The following is an 18,342-nucleotide window of genomic DNA, read 5'->3' as shown; positions in this document are numbered from 1 at the left end:
AAAAAATCTCAGCATTTCTTCCTAAATTTTTGGGAATCCAAGGTAGGCTTTGTGCCAACATAACATTTTGGGTAGAAGGAAAATGCCTATATTTCTATTTAAATAACAACCAAATAATGATAATAATTAAAAAAAAAAAAAAAGAAATAAGATTTGGCATGCCGACCTAGAATGGTTTTGGCAATTAGTCAAGTGAAGCATGATAGTCCCGGAGAGGGAGAGGGAGAGGGAGAGAGAGGGAGGGAGACACTTGGGATGAATTGTAAATTGACTGGACTGCATGGAACCACCCAGCGATCCACGTGCCGTCTCTCCCCCGATTTCTTAAAACATAAGACACAAAAACCTCTCTCTCATTTTTTTTCCATTTCACACGTCTCACGCTCTCTCTTTCTCGTCTCTCCTCTTTCTCTTCTCTCTTTTCTCTTCTTCCTCAAATTCCTCGCCACAAACAAAAGAAATTCAACGCACAGTCCACAGAGAGAGAGAGAGTGTGCGCGCGCCGAGATTCTGCTGCCACGTTGATCGTTTCCAACTGCACCACCGCTTTGATTTATTGTCCCTTTCTTCTTCTCCTTATCGCTTTTCGCTGTTGCCGTTTCAATCTGGTACTTCTCTCGAGCTTTTTCTTTCTTTCTTTCTGTCTTCTTTTTTTCTCTGTTTTCTTTGGATTGAAGAGGGCCTGGTATTTTTCTCGCGTTTTTATTTGGTTTTGATATCGTTAGGGTTTATTGTAGTTTCAATAACTAGGACTGAGCCTCTAGGTTGAGAACATTGAAAACTGAACCAAAATAAAAACCCTACCTTTCTGTCTCTAGGTTGATTGGAAGTTGCGAGTGCTTTGTGAAAATTTTCCTTTTAGATGGCTTTTGATCAGAACTCGATTCCCTTAGATCTGAGGCCATTGAATGTTCCGCGAACGATGGTCGAGGACCCTCGCATTGCCCCCGCCACAACCACGGGCCGGACCACAGAGGGGGTTTTCCCCAACCCAGCCCGTGATGCTGGTAGCCCAGGGTCGGTTCAGATGTTCTATCCGGCCACTGTGTCGGATGCTGGGTTGGTAGGTTTAGGGTTTGGAAATGCGGTGCCAGGTGTTGCCGCTTGGTGCCCTCATGTGCCTGTGGCCATTGGGCGTGCTGGAATTAGTCCAGGAGCGATTGGATTGGGCTATAATCCCAATTTGGGGACTCGGGTTGCTGGCAATGCCTCTGATCAGGCAAGCGATGAAGGTACAGATGACTCGAATTCAGGGAAGAAAGTTAAGTTCTTATGTAGTTTTGGGGGAAAGATTTTGCCTAGGCCAAGTGATGGAATGTTGAGATATGTCGGAGGGCATACAAGAATTATTTGTCTGAGAAGGGACGTGAGCTTTAATGAGTTGGTGCAAAAGATGGTGGATACATATGGGCAACCGGTGGTAATTAAGTATCAGCTACCCGAAGAGGATCTTGATGCATTAGTGTCAGTTTCTTGCCCAGATGATCTTGAAAACATGATGGATGAGTATGAGAAATTAGTTGAGCGATCATCTGATGGATCAGCTAAGTTACGAGTGTTCTTGTTCTCAGCTTCAGAGCTTGATCCCTCTGATATGGTGCAATTTGGAAATTTTAATGATAGTGGGCAAAGATATTTTGATGCTGTGAATGGGATTATGGATGGAATTGGGGGTGGTATTGCTAGAAAGGAGAGTATAGCAAGTGCAACTTCCACACAGAATTCTGATGTGAGTGGAAATGATGCCACTGATAACTTGGTTCAGCATCAAGGGGATGTTAGTGGGCCACCGTTTAGCAGTGCATTATCTCCCAAAGGAAATTCGGCTACATCTAATGAACCTGCTACAAGATTGATGTGTGTGGATCCCAACCCAGCAATCTATGCAGATGTCTCTGCCATTCCATTGGGAATTCCAGTGGGTAATACTGGTCCTCCCCAGACTTCATCTTCTAAGCCTGATGTTGAGTTTGAGAGATCTGTACCCCTTACTGTACAGCCACAGCAAGTGGGGTTTGATTTGCAGCAATGCCGGATGGATATTCCAGCAACCACAGCTTACTTGCAGTCTTATGTGCATCCCCATCGAGAGGTTACTAACCATGCTGATTATGTTCAAGTTCCTCACCAGATGGGGTTCCCCAATCAGCTGTTGGCAACTTCTGGTTCTGTACTAACCCACCAGCAGATCCGTGACAATGCTAGTGGTGTTAGCTCTCATCAATTTATTCCTGCAGTGCACATGACAATGACCCCTACAGCTTCTCATGTCAGTATCAGACCAAGTGTGATTCAGCCATTGGTTCAGCCCCAACAGGCCAGGATAGATTGTTACACTGATGAAAGTACATTTGGGCCAAGGGTTGTCCAGCTTCCACTAGACCAAAGCTATAATCCATATCAAGCCCAGGTCCCACTCCCTACTGCAGTGGTGGGAGGCTATGGCTGGCATCAAGTCCCAGCACAGGACCATGTAGTCTTATCTGATGGATGGGCTCATCAACAAGTAATTCTTCCAGAGACAACTACAAGGTTGGAGGACTGTTTTATGTGTCAGAAAGAATTGCCTCATGCACACTCTGATCCTTTGGTACAGGGACTGAGAGACAGCAGTGCAAGCTCTGTATCTGATTCAAACTCAGCGTATCATAGCCTCCGATTGGAGGACAATGTGAGAGCCCGTCAAATAAACAGGGTTGTGGTAACTGGAGCCTTGGGGAAGGCATTATTGAACAAGGAGTTGGTGCTCAGCCGAGGGTTCTTGGTCATATGGATCATCAAGCTGGGACACTTCAATCAGAGGTAGTTGGGATCTGTCAGAACCTTGATGCGCAGCATGAAAATGAGAAAATTATTCTCCAAAAAATGGACAACCCTGATCAACCCAGAGTCCCAATTCCCCAGGGTGTGGTGGGGTTGGCAGGTGCTGTGCAGTCATCTTATGGTGTATTCACGAGCACTATTCCTCAGACTTCCCAAGAAGAGGCTGTCCAGCAGTATGCAGTGCCAACCCAGTACCAGGTTAAACCGGACACCTTAGTGAATAGACCAATTAATAGTGATGTCCCTCTATTTGGAGGTGTGCCTTTACAAACATCAGAACGCCTGGTTCAGGAATCTCCAAGAGACTATTCTGGTAAACTTCCTGGTGTTGTTCCTAAGGAAGATACTGCAGAGTCTTGCATTTCATTTGATCATATGCGTCCAATTGATGAGAGGATGGAAAATCTAAGGGTAGGCCCTGCTGAAAATTTTGTTAATAGTGAGCAGAGTAAATCATCTGCTGATAAACCTAGAAAGGAGGACATCTTGGAACACAGACTGCAGCAAATTGCAGGGAAAGAGGCGCTTCTGGACAGTACATTCAGCAAAGCCAAAATTGTTGTTGAGTCGAATCACAATAAAGCAACTGAGGTGTTGCCTTGCTCTGCTGCTGAAGTTCCTTACCTGCATAATGTTTGGCCAGTGGAGACATATGAAGTAACAAAACTGCCTATTTTGGGAACTCTGGCGACATATACACATTCTAAGACTGGGATTCATAATGTGACTTCTGGTGAAGTTTCTTATGGCAGCCCTGCATTTTCCGATGTCGAATCGGCTTATCTAACAGATAAAGCTCCACCCATATCTGAATGGAATGATGACACCTCGCAGTTTCAGCCAAAGATGGTTCCTACAGATATCAGAGCTGTCTCATCAAATGGTAATACACCTTATTTATCCCCGTCTAACAGGATTGGAGATGTTCAAGATTCCTCAAACTCACTCTTTAGCAGCCAGGATCCTTGGAATTTACGGCATGATATTCATTTCCCCCCTCCTAGACCTAACAAAATTACAATAAAAAATGAAGCCTTTAGTATTAGGGAACCATTTGGTGAAAATGGTACGAGCGATAGTGGGGATATAAATACAGATGTGCAATTGGAGGATGGAGCCCACCAGCCATTTTCCAATTTGAATAAGGATTTCAATTCAGAGCATAGCTGGTCTGCGAAAGGTCAGAAATTTGTTTGTTTTTTTGCTTAGCTTCTTTTTATGTCTGCGTCTTTGTATTTGAGGGGCTGTTATTCATTGTTTTTGGTTAACAACCGAAGGCTCAGGAGAGGAAGTGATCAAACAAGAACTTCAGGCGATTGCTGAGGGTGTTGCTGCTTCTGTTCTCCACTCAACTACATCTAATCCTGAAATTTCTATACACGAGAAAAATGAGCCTCTTTCTTTGTCCAATAAAGATACAGAGCTTCAAAATAGCGATTTGGAAATGCAGCATAAAAGTAAAGTTGAGGTGCTTAAATTACTTGTTCTTACATTTTTTGTTTGTATGTATGTGCTTTTCTTTTTTCCTTGTTTTCCTTTCCCTAGTTTTACCTGCCTTCCATAGGCACACTTGACCAATTGTTTTTTGCTCTCTAAAATCTCAGGACAATATAAACAAAGTGCCAGAAAAAATTAATATGGGCTTCCCAGTGTCAGATGGCATAGGTCGCTTGCAGGTTGAGGATTTCTTTACACGGTTTCTTGTTGTACTCATGTGTTGCTTGGCTTGCCATCTGACCTACACCTCCTTTTTTTTTTTCCTTTTTTTTTTTGTCAGATCATAAAAAACAGTGACCTTGAAGAGCTCCGAGAATTGGGTTCTGGCACCTTTGGTACTGTTTATCATGGAAAATGGAGGGGCACTGATGTTGCAATCAAACGAATCAATGACAGGTGCTTTGCTGGGAAGCCTTCAGAACAAGAACGTATGGTTAGTGACTCTTTCCCACATTTAAGCATTTTCAGTTTAATTGATATTTCCCCTCTTATGTCCATATGGTGGTTTTATGCATTACTTCAGAGAGATGACTTCTGGAATGAGGCAATCAAGCTTGCTGATTTGCATCATCCAAATGTGGTAGCTTTCTATGGTGTTGTTCTTGATGGCCCTGGAGGCTCAGTTGCAACTGTTACAGAGTATATGGTTAATGGTTCTTTAAGAAATTCTCTGCAGAAGAATGAAAAGTAATGTGCCCTTTTCTGATTCTATTTTCCTTTGTGCTTTCTATCTTGGGTAAATTACAGAGACCTCTACTTGCATTTCTGAAAACAACAGTAATCTCTCCACCCAAAGAGCAAAAAGAAAAAAATAATAATAAACTAAAACGGAGTAAACCCTCATCACCACATGATTGTGGTGGAGACAGTGGCGTTGGCTGTGGGTAAGTTATGCTATGCAATTACTGTCCCTCATGTTCTATTTTGGTAAAAAAAATTAAAAATTAAAAAAGTAAAATTACAGAGAGCAGCCATGGTTGCTCTTCTTTCCCTTGGCTCCCATCCTTCCCCTTTCTCATAAAAAGAAAAATGATTAAAAAATGCATATGAAAAGGCAAATCGGCATGATTCAGTCTGAAAAGATCCAACACTCATTTTTTATTTTTGAATCCAAAAGCAGAAATTTCACAGGAAGATCTGAAGAGAAACACAGACTATAGATGGCACTGGATAGCCTTCTTCCTAAAGCTTATGTTTGTATGTACAACTCCAACTTTGGGAATGACCTTGTCCTCAAGCATATTTAATGGGAAAGGAAAAGGTGGTTTGCGAAGGATTCTTGAAAGTGTGTGAGCTTTCCTATGAGGCTTCAAATCCAACTCTGCAATTTTTATGTTAACTTTTATAGGATGACCTTACTAAGTTCCAATTTTTATTTTTATTTTTAAATGACTGAGGAACCTTCCATGGCCAAGCCCTTAGGACTCTCCATGGGGACCCAAACCTTGGGGTGCTAACTGCCCTGCAACAACTAAGTTCCATCTTTATTTTATTTTATTTTATTTTTTGATCGGAAGCAAGAGTCTATTAAAAAGAATAAAGCAAGTACATAAGAAGGTAGAGGAATCCTCCCTAGGTGTACAAAAGCTGAGAAAAAAATGGTAGATTTAACCCACTCGAGTATACTAATAAGACCTATACATTTATTTTGGACCATATAAGGATATACATGTTAACCTTTCATGCCTCCATGGGGTGTAACACATCTCATACGAATCTTCTCTTCCTACTATCCAACCCTTATGACCTACATACTGAATGCCAGCCAAACTTAACAACATTAAGAGGAATGCCCTTAAACAAGTTCCATCATATTTTTAATATCTCGTGAATGGAACTGAAAGGGTGTCTTTGCAGGAGAGGTTTCTGTTATTGTCAAAAACCTCAGGGAGGCTTCTGTAACTTATCGTTTAATTTTTTATCTAATATTACTGGTATACACTTGTATGCCATTCTCAAAATAACTAATAATTGATGCATGACTAGTTGTCATCAGGAATCTTGATAAGCGTAAGCGTCTCTTGATTGCCATGGATGTAGCCTTTGGAATGGAGTACTTGCATGGTAAGAATATAGTGCACTTCGACTTGAAAAGTGATAACTTACTTGTCAATCTTCGAGATCCTCACCGCCCAATATGCAAGGTTAGTTTCTGGACATAAGGTTCCTTGTTCAGATGGGGGAATTTTACTTGGAAGGATGCTTCATTATTCTCTGCATTCTAATTCATTTGAAATTGTTGTTTCTAATTAATCTGTGTATGTGTGCTTGCATGTGTCACCCATAGTTATTTTATTTTAAGTAACTACTTAATCACCTGCATCTTCATTACTGGAAGCATACATTTGTAGAGCTGCTTCTGATGGGTAATTTGAAGGGGCCTAAGGCATATTCGTTGCACCTAATAAGATGCTGAGAAATATGTGAAATAGGTTAAAGGGGTATCTTGGTAAATCAATTAACTTCGCCTGGTATGCTCTCCAGCTGACAAATTAATTGATGAAGAGAGGATTGTGAGAAAATTTGGCTGTTATGCTAGAATGTTCTATAGTGCTACCAAAATCTTGAATAAATAAATCTGATTATTGACATTATTGTTGGTAGGGAAGTAGTATTTTCTTGTGCTTTTTGTGAATGCTAGAGAAAGTTCCCTTTTTCAGCCACAAAAGAAGTTTGAAATCTAGTATACAAATTTTTATGTGATGTCACAAGTAAAAGAAGAGTTGGAACACCAATTTGTGTCTTCTCTTTATATGTAAATGAATAAAAAAATTGTTAGTTGAACAGGGTCTCGAGTTTTTTTGGAAAGATGCATGCCAAATATTACTTGGACTGAGACACGAGTTTGGAGAACTATTGAGTGGAGACCTTATGACCGAAGAAATTAATCTGCTATTTCTGAAGCTCAAGTTGAAGAGTACTTCTACAATGGAAGAGAGTTGAGGATCAATGTACTTGGCCAGACAAATTGAAAACTAACAAATAGGAATGCTTGCTGATAAAAATACAGAAGCAGTTTTTTGCAGCAGACTATGCAATGAATTTGTATGAAAGGTTCCATTGGCTGAAATAAAGAGGTATGTCAATGGCAGTGAACACATACAAGTTCGACAACCTTTCAATTCAATTTTATCTAAACAAGAGCAGTTGAGGATATCTTGTTATTTCTGGTGTTTCAATCCATCCATTAGAGATCAAATGGGGGCAGTTTGTGTGTTAGAAGATCCTTAACAATATGTGCAGAAAAGAGGGTTTCAGTGATGGACTACACCTCCAAGTTTGGCAATCTTTATTTTGAATTTGGTCTAAGTGAGAGCAGTATATGAAAAATATCTTTTTATTTTCTGGGTTTCAATCCATCCATTAGAGATGAAATGGGGGTTGGGGGTTGGTTTATATGTTAGAATATGTTTGACGCTATGCACATAAAAATGACGCCGGAGTTGTGGTGCTCAGACCACTATTCTATAGTATCATCAACTGTGAAGGCCCTAGGTACTTTGAAATGCTAAATGAATGGTGGGGCCTTAAATCATCTCCAATTCAATAGCATATACTGGCCTTGATCTCTGCTGTGAGCTGACACATGGTTATTTGGCCTTCACCAAGCTAGTGATTGCTTTATTTCTCACAAATAATATTATAGAAATAGTGATTGCTCCTTATTCAATAGCATGTGGAGATATTTCCTGCAAGCCATTGCAGTGTTTTTCAATAAAAATCTATTGTTCTCAGTGTTGTTTCTAAAAGTTCCTATACTGCTCATAAATGGTATGCTGTAACTCGCTTGGATGATTATTCAAATTCCAACCTAAAATTTTTTGGGTGAAAATCTTCATTTCTGCTGTGGTTCCAGGTTGGTGATTTGGGCTTATCAAAGGTGAAATGCCAGACACTGATCTCTGGTGGTGTGCGAGGGACACTTCCTTGGATGGCTCCAGAGCTACTGAATGGCAGCAGTAGCCTTGTGTCTGAGAAGGTTCACACTTCAATCCATCGTCTCATCTCTTTGTATCTCTGCTCAAGCTTTATATTACAGAATTTCTTGTAATTTTAGGTTTTCTTTCTCTGGGCTGAAGATTTATGTTTCAGAATTTATTGTAATTTTAGGTTGATGTGTTTTCATTCGGTATTGTGATGTGGGAACTTCTTACTGGAGAAGAACCATATGCAGATCTGCACTATGGGGCAATCATTGGTACAGTATCACTTGTGACCGTCACTACTGTAATTTATTTTATCTGTCCTAACTCTCAATCTAGTTTAGTGATTGTTTGTTCTTACAAATACAAACGCAGGTGGTATTGTGAGCAACACCTTGCGGCCATCTGTACCTGAGTTTTGTGACCCAGAATGGAGAGCTCTGATGGAGAGATGTTGGTCTTCAGAACCATCAGAGAGGCCAAGCTTCACCGAAATTGCAAACCAGTTGCGATCTATGGCGGCTAAGATTCCTCCAAAAGGACAAATATCACAGCCCCAGGTTCAAAAATGATTCAAGGCAAGTTGTTTTCTTCTCCAGTGTCAGTCTGTTCGTCTCATTGCAACTTCAGGCTTGCAGAAGATGGCTGATGTGATGTTCTGAAGTGTAACAGGGAAAGCTGTCTACTGTTTCTTAATACAAATTGTAGTTTAAAATCAATCAATTTTTTAGATCTGCCTTTGCCTGAATTATGTGGTTGCTCTTCTGTTCTTACTGCCAACGTGGGGACTTGGGTTGATTTGTTGGCTCATACATGTCATGTGGACCCCTGTTTCTATTCTTGGAGAATGCCAGCATTCTCAACCCAACTTAGTGAATGACAACATCATCCCTTGTGTTGGTTAGGTTGGATTGCGAGTGGGTTGTGGGTTTATGTATATATATCTGCCCTAATGAGAGGTGGTGGTTCATCATCTGCATTATCAGAGCAGGCGTGAGAAAAGGCCATGCAAGGATCTTAAATAGTTTCAAATAGCTCTGTGTGGTGACAATCCATTTCCATTGTTTGGGTCGGTTTTGGTGGGCTTTGGTTGAGTTTCTAACCTTTTATATTGCGGAAAAAAAATTATAGAAATAAATAGAAATGAAAGAAAGGATCTAATTGGGAGGTATAAAAGTGTAGTTTAGAATCTAGATTGTTATGGTATATAAGCAAATTGAAGTTGCCAAGAATGTGGTCTGTTGGCCTGCAAAAATAGTAATGGTGGTGGGTGGATGGGGGGTCTGACCGTCTGAGAAACAAGGATGACAGGTAGCATCAGCGGCCGCTGTTGTGGGTCATAAACAGTGTCAGGCCAATTACCATACTCTTTAAGAATTGGTTTCTGAAACCTTATATGATTGATGCCATCTATTGGGACCCCCGCCCTTCCACTTGCCTTTCCAGCCGGAGACCTTATCGAACAGGGGCAAGCCCACTCTTTTTGAAAAAAGAATTTCTGTTAAAAATATTTGTCTAAGTACATACAGTTCAATTTTATTATTATGTTTTATTTTTTGGTTTTAAAATCACAGTCATCAACTATGATTTTTTATATTTTTTTAAAATAATAATAATAATAATAAAGACTAAATTGATAAATATTTTAAAAGGAGATCCATTTTCATTATTTTCTTTAAAAATAACGCTATTTTGACCTTAAACTCCAAGCCGGACTTAGAATCATAGTTGACCGAGTATTTTCTTCCAAAATCTTTTAAATAATGTAATGGTTTTAAAATTATTAAATAATAAGATATATATATTTTTTTTATGATGGATAAAATTAAATAATATGTTTTTTTATTTTTAATATATATCTTCCTATTTAAATATTATATATTTAATTTAATTAAATTTAAAATATGAATTTATTTACATTTATCATGGTATTTAATTTAATAATATCAAACAAGAAATTATCATGATTTAATTTTGATAATAAGATTAAATTTATTATATTTAAAAATTTTATAATTTTTTTTAAATTTTAATAAAATATAAATTGAATATTTATGGAGTGAAGGATGTGTAGTCCTCCATTTTAAGATACCGCGTGCCAACTGCCCACCTTTATTAATGCTTAATCATAATAACAATTCCACTATGTAAAAGCGTTAGGAGAAGAGTCAAAACGCCCGCCCAACGTCCTTTCCTACTTATCCAATTCGCCTTCTTCCCCTTCAGCAATTTCCTGGGAAAAAGAAATAATATGAAGGGGTGTATTCCGCGTATCCCGACTCTTCAGCCTCTATTTCCTGGATATTTCCTCTCCATTGGGTGATATATATCTTATATATTAAGAGTAGTCTCTTGCATTTTCATACATCTTGTTCATCGTATGGCTACTTCTCAAGGGAAACCTACTTTCATCAACAACGATTCCCCCTTACCGACCCATGTGGAAGTAGAAGAAGAAGAGGAACGAGGCAATCTCTATGAGTACCAAGACCCCGTTTCTGCTGATGGGTGCGGGTGCGGCTGTTTCAGGCTCTTTGGTTTCAACTCTGGTTGGAGCCACGACAACAACGAAGATGGGCATCTATTCCAGGCGAGAGGAGAGAGGATAAACACATGGTGGGTGAAGAAACTGAAAAAGGCGAAGGAGTTCTCTGAGGTATTGGCTGGGCCCAAGTGGAAGAACTTCATCAGGAAATTGGGTGGATATTTCAATAACAAGAATAAGAAGAAGAATCGATTTCAGTATGATGCAGAAAGCTATGCTCTGAATTTCGATGATGGTGGTGATTTTGATACAGAAGAAGATGGTCTGCTTCCTTCTTCCTCCAGGTTTCCTCCTCTTTTTCCCCAGCAACCACCACGACCTGGATCATAACATATCACTCCTGATGATATTGGATTCAACCATTCCCCCTTTCCTTCTTTCTTCTATTTGCTTTGTGTTCAGTTTCATTTCACTTAATTCAATTCTTCGAAATTTGAACAAGACTGTTTCACAATTACCATTATTGGTTTTTGCTTTTGTTTTGGCTTCACTCTTAGAGCCGCCCTTTCTTTGCTTGTGAAAAGATATATTTAATTTTGAGATGCCGTGCCTTTCTTGCTGTCTAAAAAATATTCTCAAAAATAAAATTGTGGGCGGAGTAGAACTCTGTCAAACATTAGCGCTCTGACTTGTCTCGCCAATTGAGAAAAGTCAGAGACAAGTTGCGCTCCTGACTGATATCCTCTCCCTTTCATGTATGGTTTTCTCTCAAATTAAATCATTTTGTATAGTTGCCAGAATGGAACGGTCTCCATATGGGAAAAAAAATTATAACAGGATGCGATATTATCTGAAATTTAGTGCCAGCATTCTCATCATGGGAGGAGGGTTGGTGTCCTCCAAGATCATGGCAACTACCCCACTATCGATAAGAGAATAAGCTTCTAGGAAAATCTAAAGGTATACGACTGGTAACCATCGAATAAAAATTTCCATCGGTTAAACAAAGGTACAAATAAATGGGACCAAGATAGAAAATTATAAACAATTGGACTTTTCCATTGCTTATAACTAAAAGAAAAAAGTAGGTGAAGATGAAATTGCATGGAAGGAAAGAAATGAACAAGAACATATGTGGAAGTTGATTTCCAGAATGAGAAGTTGAAAACAAAAACAAGATGAGCATTTGAAATATTTGTTGCTTCCCATGAGGCCTGCTTACCAGGCAAGAATATTACAAGTTCCTCCACACCGCACATGGCTTCGGATCCATTTTGGCTGGCTTTCACAAGGGGGCCCCTATATATCGTACAATCACTAATTATAGCATGCCCTACCTTCCCTCACTAACTACCTTCTTCTCTTGGTCAGCTAACTTATCATTTGAATCATTTCTAATTCAATAACCGCTACTACTTGTAAGAGAGTAGGGAAAATCACCAAGGAAAGAGATTATTACATAATACACCCAATAGCTATAACCATTCTTATTCACAGATATAGAAGCACAAAGCAAAAGCCTCAATCCGACCAGGCAGGGTACAAAAAGGGAACTATTCAAACTGATCTTGTTCTAGTCTTATATGCTTAAAATTTAAACCTCGTAAATGAAATCGTGCGTGCTACAGATATCATATGTGCGCCTTGCCTTCAAGCATACTTTCAACTGGTACCACTTGGGGTGTTTTAAGTCAACCATTTGAAGGTATCAAACACCAGCCTCATTTACATGACTAGGTTTTTCTGTATGAGCAAAATAAGATTTGCCAAAGAGTCTTCACAAAACTTCCCAAGCAACCCAATTCTTGACTGTTATAGTGGCTCTCCACGTGCATGTTGATGCTGCATGTCCCACCGGTTTTGGACACAAGAAGAGGGTTACAAGGGGCTTGACATTTGAATTTGTCCATTTACAAAAAGTGATCATTGTTGATTTCACCTGCATTACTTCTTTTCCAAATTAAAGTTGGCAAAAGGCTCTCAAGGAAAGCAGATTCCAGAAATGCAACACAGCATTAATCAGCCTACCTCTTTCGCTTGGTCTTCAAAACTGCAGAAGATGAAGGATTGCTGTGCCAATTCCGTTTCCTTTGGTTGATGAACCAGTTATTGATCTGCTTTAAATGCAAGCCTGTTTCCTGCACCAGTCGTGCTTTGTCTTCCTCCTAAAACAATATTTAAAGCAAATGGGAGTTTGTAGAGTTTCAAAAGAAAAAGACCCTCATGTTAAATGACAGCCAAAAGAAGATTAAGTAACACACTGTTGGATAAGGCCACTTGGAATGTGATTGCCACCAGGCTTTCAAGAGGGAGGTAGTGTCACCAGGTAGTTTTCCAGCTCTTCTCTTACGAAGAATTTCCTCTCTAATGTCCACAATCTTTTCCTTGTATCCCTGAAAACCGGATTTGATTATCCTTATTGGATTCATATAAGCAATACAATGAAATTGATGTATGCTTACCTGTTTGAGCTCATGCTTCAACTCTTGCCTGACACGCTCCATCAAGGACCTTTCGGTTTCAGTTGGAACAAGAGGGCCAAACCCCATGCTGTCTGGCCCATCCAGACTTCCATCAAACAAGTTGGTCTCACTATCTGCCTGGTCATCTTCATCATCAGACATTGTTGCACCAGTGCCTTCACCTGGTGATACACCTGTTTGTCCACCATGGCTGGTTACTCAGAAATTAAATTGATGGTGGATGCAGTGACATCAAAATGAAATGAAATTGGAAGCACTCTTATGAAGAGAGTAGGAGTGGGGATCATGCAAACAAAATATTCACTGTTTATTGAGTTACAGTCATTGGCCAAGGGCAGGAGTCCTAAATTTTAACTGGCTTTATGGAATATATTTTCATGCTCACAAACAGTAGAACAAATATCCTCACACGAAAAATAATAACAGCGTTGGGGAAAATAAATTGTAATCCAAACAATGGTAATGAAACGACAGGAGCAATCATTTTTTGTTTCATTGATAAAAAATAAAAAACATTATCACATCCAAGTCATTAGCATATGGAATAACAGGTATCATTAATGGTCGTAATACAAAAAATGATGGAAAATGGAAACAGAAATGCAATTCAAACAAGCAATTGTCAACTGATTGCATAGGACTCCAAGTCCAAAGGGAACCCAAAGCATGCACTACTAAAAAGACATGCAATAGGGAAAGACAGTAACAAGCTCATCTTTCAAGGAGCACAGAAGAGCTGATGACTACTTGATCAAGAAACAAAGACCAAAAAAATAATGCAACTTGATTGATAAAATAGTATGTCTTAATGATTTTGAAGATATTTAAATTGATAAAAAAATAAAAATAAAATAAAGTAAAGAACAAAGATTGCTGCTGAACTCGGTGTTTAGTCTCAAGAGGAGAGGTGACAGAAATGCCAACGGATGCATTCAACTGAGTCTTCCTTAAATCACATTGGATGGGCTTCAATAATAAAAATTAAAAACAAAGCTTGAGTTTGTGATTGAAGATGTTACAGATTTGAGGGGGAGGGGAGGGGGTTTGTGTGTGGGGATTAGATGAGATGTGACATTTTTTATGCATATTAATACATTTGAATCCAAAATTATTCCTGGTATAAGGATTAGAACAGCTTAGGCCCAAGTGAAACAATGTGACATAAGGGTCACATAGGGGTGAGTCAAGTTATCCCACCAACACAGGATACATGCAAGATGTAAGAGTGTTGAACAGTTAACAACCAAATAAATTATCAAGCCCTATGCAAAGAAAAAGAAAAAAATATATACACAATAACAGAAACATGAAACAAGCACTGCAAATGTCACATTCTATTATGTGATTCCACAAGCCATATTGCGTGCACGGTGCTGCTGGAGGAGGATGGGTAAGGAGGATAAGACAAGAGAAAGAAGAAGAAATCACCTGTTAAACTTTGTAGAGATTGCTCAAGCTCCCAACAAGCCATTACGGCTTCCATAGCATGAACACGGACGTGTTGTTGCAATTGTTCTTTAAATGAACACAGCAATAGAACATAATGTGTCTACATCAGAAGGAACAAAGACAAGAGAAGAAAGGGAAAAGGGAGATTTAGATCAAAATAACAAAATTATCATTTCATTAAAAATTAGGAGTAACAAAAGTTCAATAGAAAAACTGCTGAATTCTCAACAAAATGAAATTGTACTTCACCAAAATAATTGTACTGTGCATGTGAATACTACAGTGCAAACCACAGTTCAGCCCAGAGAAATTTTTGGAGCTTCTTTTTGACAGGTGCAATTTTTGGAACTATCCTTTCTCCATGATAAAATGAAGGAAAAGTACAGATTTGTTCAGATGTCAGCCTATATATATCCAAGTAAAACACTGATATCTTGCAGTTCTTGCAAGAATTGATGCTGACATAAACAAGCAGCAACTACTTAGATCACAGTTCATACGGAAACTAGCAGCTTAAATTTACTTTCACAACAGATCTGTTGAGGACAATCGTCATTTGATGGAAATTAAAACAATAAATATCAATGCAAGCAAGATAACATCTTGAGATAAATATTGGGTCTGAGATGCCAAATACCTTTCTAAATGTAGCACCCAGCATATTAGGAAGACATAAACCCTTCAATGATGTTCACCATTTTACTCGTATAAATATTTCCTTATGATGTTTCCTATACTCTGCTTTGATCGAGCAATATAAATCCATTTCCTGCTTCGCATGGGAAGGAATCACCACACCGCTTCTCAAGAGTCTATTTTAGCCATAAGTAATGCTGGCAGCAGTGATCAAATATCAAAATAGATGCAATGGCCCCAACATTTTGCACATGCATCATATAGAAGTCTTCTCTAGAAGCTCGTTTGTGTGGAAAGCTAGCTCATATTAACATCTCAAAGTACCCAAGGCACACATACACTTAAAAACCTGTGCTCAATAAATATGGACCAGAAATTTGTAATATAGAATCAGATAATTTTGCAATATTTATTAGCTGCTTGGACAATATCTACAAATGACAGCAGCTCATGATAAGGAGGAAAGGACTACTATTTATAAGCACCCTACATCATAACGAATGGCTAGGATTTGATTGGCACATTAGTCATGCCTTCAGCAGTTAGGAGAATCTAAGACATTTTTTTAGGCTATTCCCACCTCCTCAATGGACAACTTAAAGCTAACTAGAATCATCCAGCCTCCTCCCTTATGTCTAAGACTGCTTAGAGTTCTCCAGAATCTTCCACACGGTTGATATAAAAAAAATCAAGGTTAGCTTTGCCTACTGCTTATGCTGTTGACATGGTTCCCAAAGGTCATAGAGGAGGTTTGCTGGACTAGCATGAAGAAACATCCAGTTTTAATAACCATAAATGCTCCCTTTCATTTGAGAAAAAGATCAGCAAAAGGTCCTGCCATTTTCAAACAACAGAAAACTTCTGATGGTTTTCTAGGTTACAACCGTCACATCCCTCAGCTTTTTGAACAGCCAAATGAAGGGTAAACTTAGTAGGAAAAAATCATTATTTTTGACTTACATGTTGTAGGACAACTACACTAACTTTTAGTGATATCCAAAACAGCAATCACACTCTCTAGAACTTAGAAGATTCTAGCTACATGGGCATATGGAAAAGTGCTAATTTTTTAACATAAGTTGTGGAAGACCAAGTTGTATTCAATAAGAACTTATGTCTCTTTAGGCATCAATATCTAGAAATATAATATTTATAATTATTTGAGGAAATAAATTAATTTCATGAAACTCAGTGTTCCTTCCATAAAATAATTTAACTTCTGAAAATTTACAAATTGAGAGGAAAACAATTAATTATATGATTTCGGATAGGCTCCTTTATTGAAGACGAATAAATCTGGCATGGATTATTGAATATGGACCAAACACAAGCCCTAATACTAAATGCTTATCCAGTTATGGAGTAAGGCCAGGAACCCAGAACAAATTCTGCAGGTTACCAAGGATTAGACCATCTAGCAAGTGGAGAAATAAGACATCTTCAGCAAAGAGATTCTTCAAAGCACTCCAAAAGCTAATTATTAGAGTGCTGAAGAACTGAGCACTGAACAGCTGGATTCTTGTAATGATGCGACATGAGAACATTCTGATTAATGTCACAAGGATAAGCTTTTGTACGGTTATTATGAGAAACCATACACCGTCCTTCGAATGAGAGATGAAAATAATAGCAACAGGCCTATTGCTTCACTCACTCTCTTCTTTACCCATCTCAAATTCAACTAATAGGGAAAAATCAATCAAACATGAAACTCGTTTTCCTTCTGAATTTATACTTTGGTGGAAAACAAAAGGTTATTGCTTAAGTTCAAATTTTTAAGGTGAACGAATGGCATTAATCGCAAAAATCAGTGAACAAGAGCATTCAATTTTCACAATCCAATTCAAACGAGTACGGAAGAGCTGCTTAGCTGAATGAATCAAACGACAAAAATGGAAACATAATGAAAGAAATAATGTTCTCACCATGAACTGATCGAGCTCCTTATCATCCAAAGGCTGATTTGCAAGGACCGAATACTTGGTTACAACGCCCTGAGATTGCGCCAGCTGCGCATCGATCCTCGGCAACTGGTCGACAGGCGTCGCGATTCGGAGGCATGAAACGTGAGCGGAAAGCAACTGTTCATACAAAGGATGGGCCAAGATATCGGCTTTGTACCTCGCATTTTCCCAATTCCCTCCAGAATCACAATCCAGCATGTCCTCACCATTGTTATCGCCCCGGTTCTGATTGTTCCCTCCGTTTCTCTTCTCCTGATTACCGTTCAAATCCGCCGATATAGCAGCAATCACGGACCCGCTAGACACCGGAACGTCGTCGTTTTGGGCGCCCACGTTGCTCATCGATCGCGAGAGCCACTGGTTGGTCGTCGTCGTGGCCGTCGCCGGAGAGGACGTCGAATCCGAATTCGTCTGCAAGTGGAGGAAGCTCCCATCGGCGTATTGACTCTGCTGCCGCAGAATTGCGTTGTTGAGCCACGTCGGGCCGCCGCCTCCGCCGCCTCCTCCTCCCAGCTGCTGGTGACTAGGAGGTTTTCCGGCACCGTCGGAAGACGACTGGCCTAGCTGCTCCGGCAATATTCCCCGCAAAACGGCCGTGTTCTCACTCAAGTGCGAGTCCGTGAAATGCTGGAGAGCCATATCGTGGGAGAGCTGGTTGTGAAACGCCATCAAATAAAAGCGGTTTCACGGCCACTAACTCATCACGCTCCGCTTTATATATATACACACACCCTTATACGAAGAAAACGTAGCCATAGGGAGAGAGAATGTGTCACTCTTCGCTACAAACGTAGCCTAGAGAGAGAAGTGGTTTTTCAAAAACGCTAGTGGTTTAGTGGAGGTGGCTACGGCTAGTCGGCTGCAGACGCCGCCCAATTTCAGAGGTGGAAAAGGTTTGGAAAAGCTCTTTTTGGAGGAGACTTTTGGTTGGCACGAGCATCTAGGATGGTAATCGGACGGTTACATGTTGAGACACGTGGAATAGGGTCGCTGTGATACTGGAGGTGTAATAAGACAAAGATATGTCTACGATGTTAGGGGGGAGCTACTCCACGTTAATTTAATGCGGCTGAGCTGTGGCT

The 18,342-nt window shown here is 39.6% G+C and overlaps 3 protein-coding genes across 5 annotated transcripts; 2 read left to right on the top strand and 1 right to left on the bottom strand.

Moving 5' to 3' along the window:
• The first annotated feature begins 420 nt into the window (after positions 1–420).
• LOC117924923 lies at positions 421–9,222 on the top strand. Its single transcript, XM_034843662.1, is given in 11 exon segments — positions 421–608; positions 894–2,708; positions 2,711–4,003; positions 4,101–4,291; positions 4,428–4,499; positions 4,601–4,753; positions 4,844–5,007; positions 6,317–6,464; positions 8,177–8,299; positions 8,431–8,518; positions 8,619–9,222. Coding segments are annotated over 10 exon segments (4,215 nt in total). The 5' UTR covers positions 421–608; positions 894–922; the 3' UTR covers positions 8,816–9,222.
• A 1,197-nt stretch (positions 9,223–10,419) lies between these two features.
• On the top strand, positions 10,420–11,330 carry LOC117924651. Its single transcript, XM_034843346.1, has one exon. It carries the CDS (start codon positions 10,624–10,626, stop codon positions 11,116–11,118), a length of 495 nt encoding a protein of 164 aa, XP_034699237.1. The 5' UTR covers positions 10,420–10,623; the 3' UTR covers positions 11,119–11,330.
• A 577-nt stretch (positions 11,331–11,907) lies between these two features.
• On the bottom strand, positions 11,908–18,083 carry LOC117924649 (homeobox protein knotted-1-like 13). 3 transcript variants are annotated; one of them, XM_034843343.1, is made up of 6 exons: positions 17,222–18,083; positions 14,640–14,760; positions 13,191–13,384; positions 12,990–13,121; positions 12,757–12,893; positions 11,908–12,678 (listed from the first exon to the last, which is right to left on the bottom strand). In XM_034843343.1, the coding sequence occupies exons 1-6, from the start codon at positions 17,927–17,929 to the stop codon at positions 12,639–12,641; spliced, it is 1,332 nt and encodes a 443-aa protein (XP_034699234.1). In that variant the 5' UTR covers positions 17,930–18,083; the 3' UTR covers positions 11,908–12,638. The 3 variants fall into 3 exon arrangements, with proteins under 3 accessions (XP_034699234.1, XP_034699235.1, XP_034699236.1); XM_034843344.1 differs by having other exon boundaries at positions 11,908–12,675; positions 17,222–18,081; XM_034843345.1 differs by having other exon boundaries at positions 11,908–12,667; positions 17,222–18,081.
• Positions 18,084–18,342: the final 259 nt, after the last annotated feature.

Source organism: Vitis riparia, chromosome 11 (assembly GCF_004353265.1).
Source record: "Vitis riparia cultivar Riparia Gloire de Montpellier isolate 1030 chromosome 11, EGFV_Vit.rip_1.0, whole genome shotgun sequence".
In the NCBI taxonomy this organism is placed as follows: domain Eukaryota; kingdom Viridiplantae; phylum Streptophyta; class Magnoliopsida; order Vitales; family Vitaceae; genus Vitis; species Vitis riparia.
The sequence above is the reverse complement of the archived record's forward strand: the minus strand, read 5'-3'. Positions and strand labels throughout refer to the sequence as shown.

Coding starts and splice junctions, on each gene's coding strand:
- LOC117924651 (XM_034843346.1), top strand. CDS start 10,624: ATGGCTACTTCTCAAGGGAAACCTACTTTCATCAACAACGATTCCCCC.
- LOC117924649 (XM_034843343.1), bottom strand. CDS start 17,929: ATGGCGTTTCACAACCAGCTCTCCCACGATATGGCTCTCCAGCATTTC. Junction 13,385..14,639: donor ATCTCTACAAAGTTTAACAG/GTGATTTCTTCT, acceptor GTGGACAAACAG/GTGTATCACCAGGTGAAGGC. Junction 12,679..12,756: donor TTGAAGACCAAGCGAAAGAG/GTAGGCTGATTA, acceptor AATTTGGAAAAG/AAGTAATGCAGGTGAAATCA.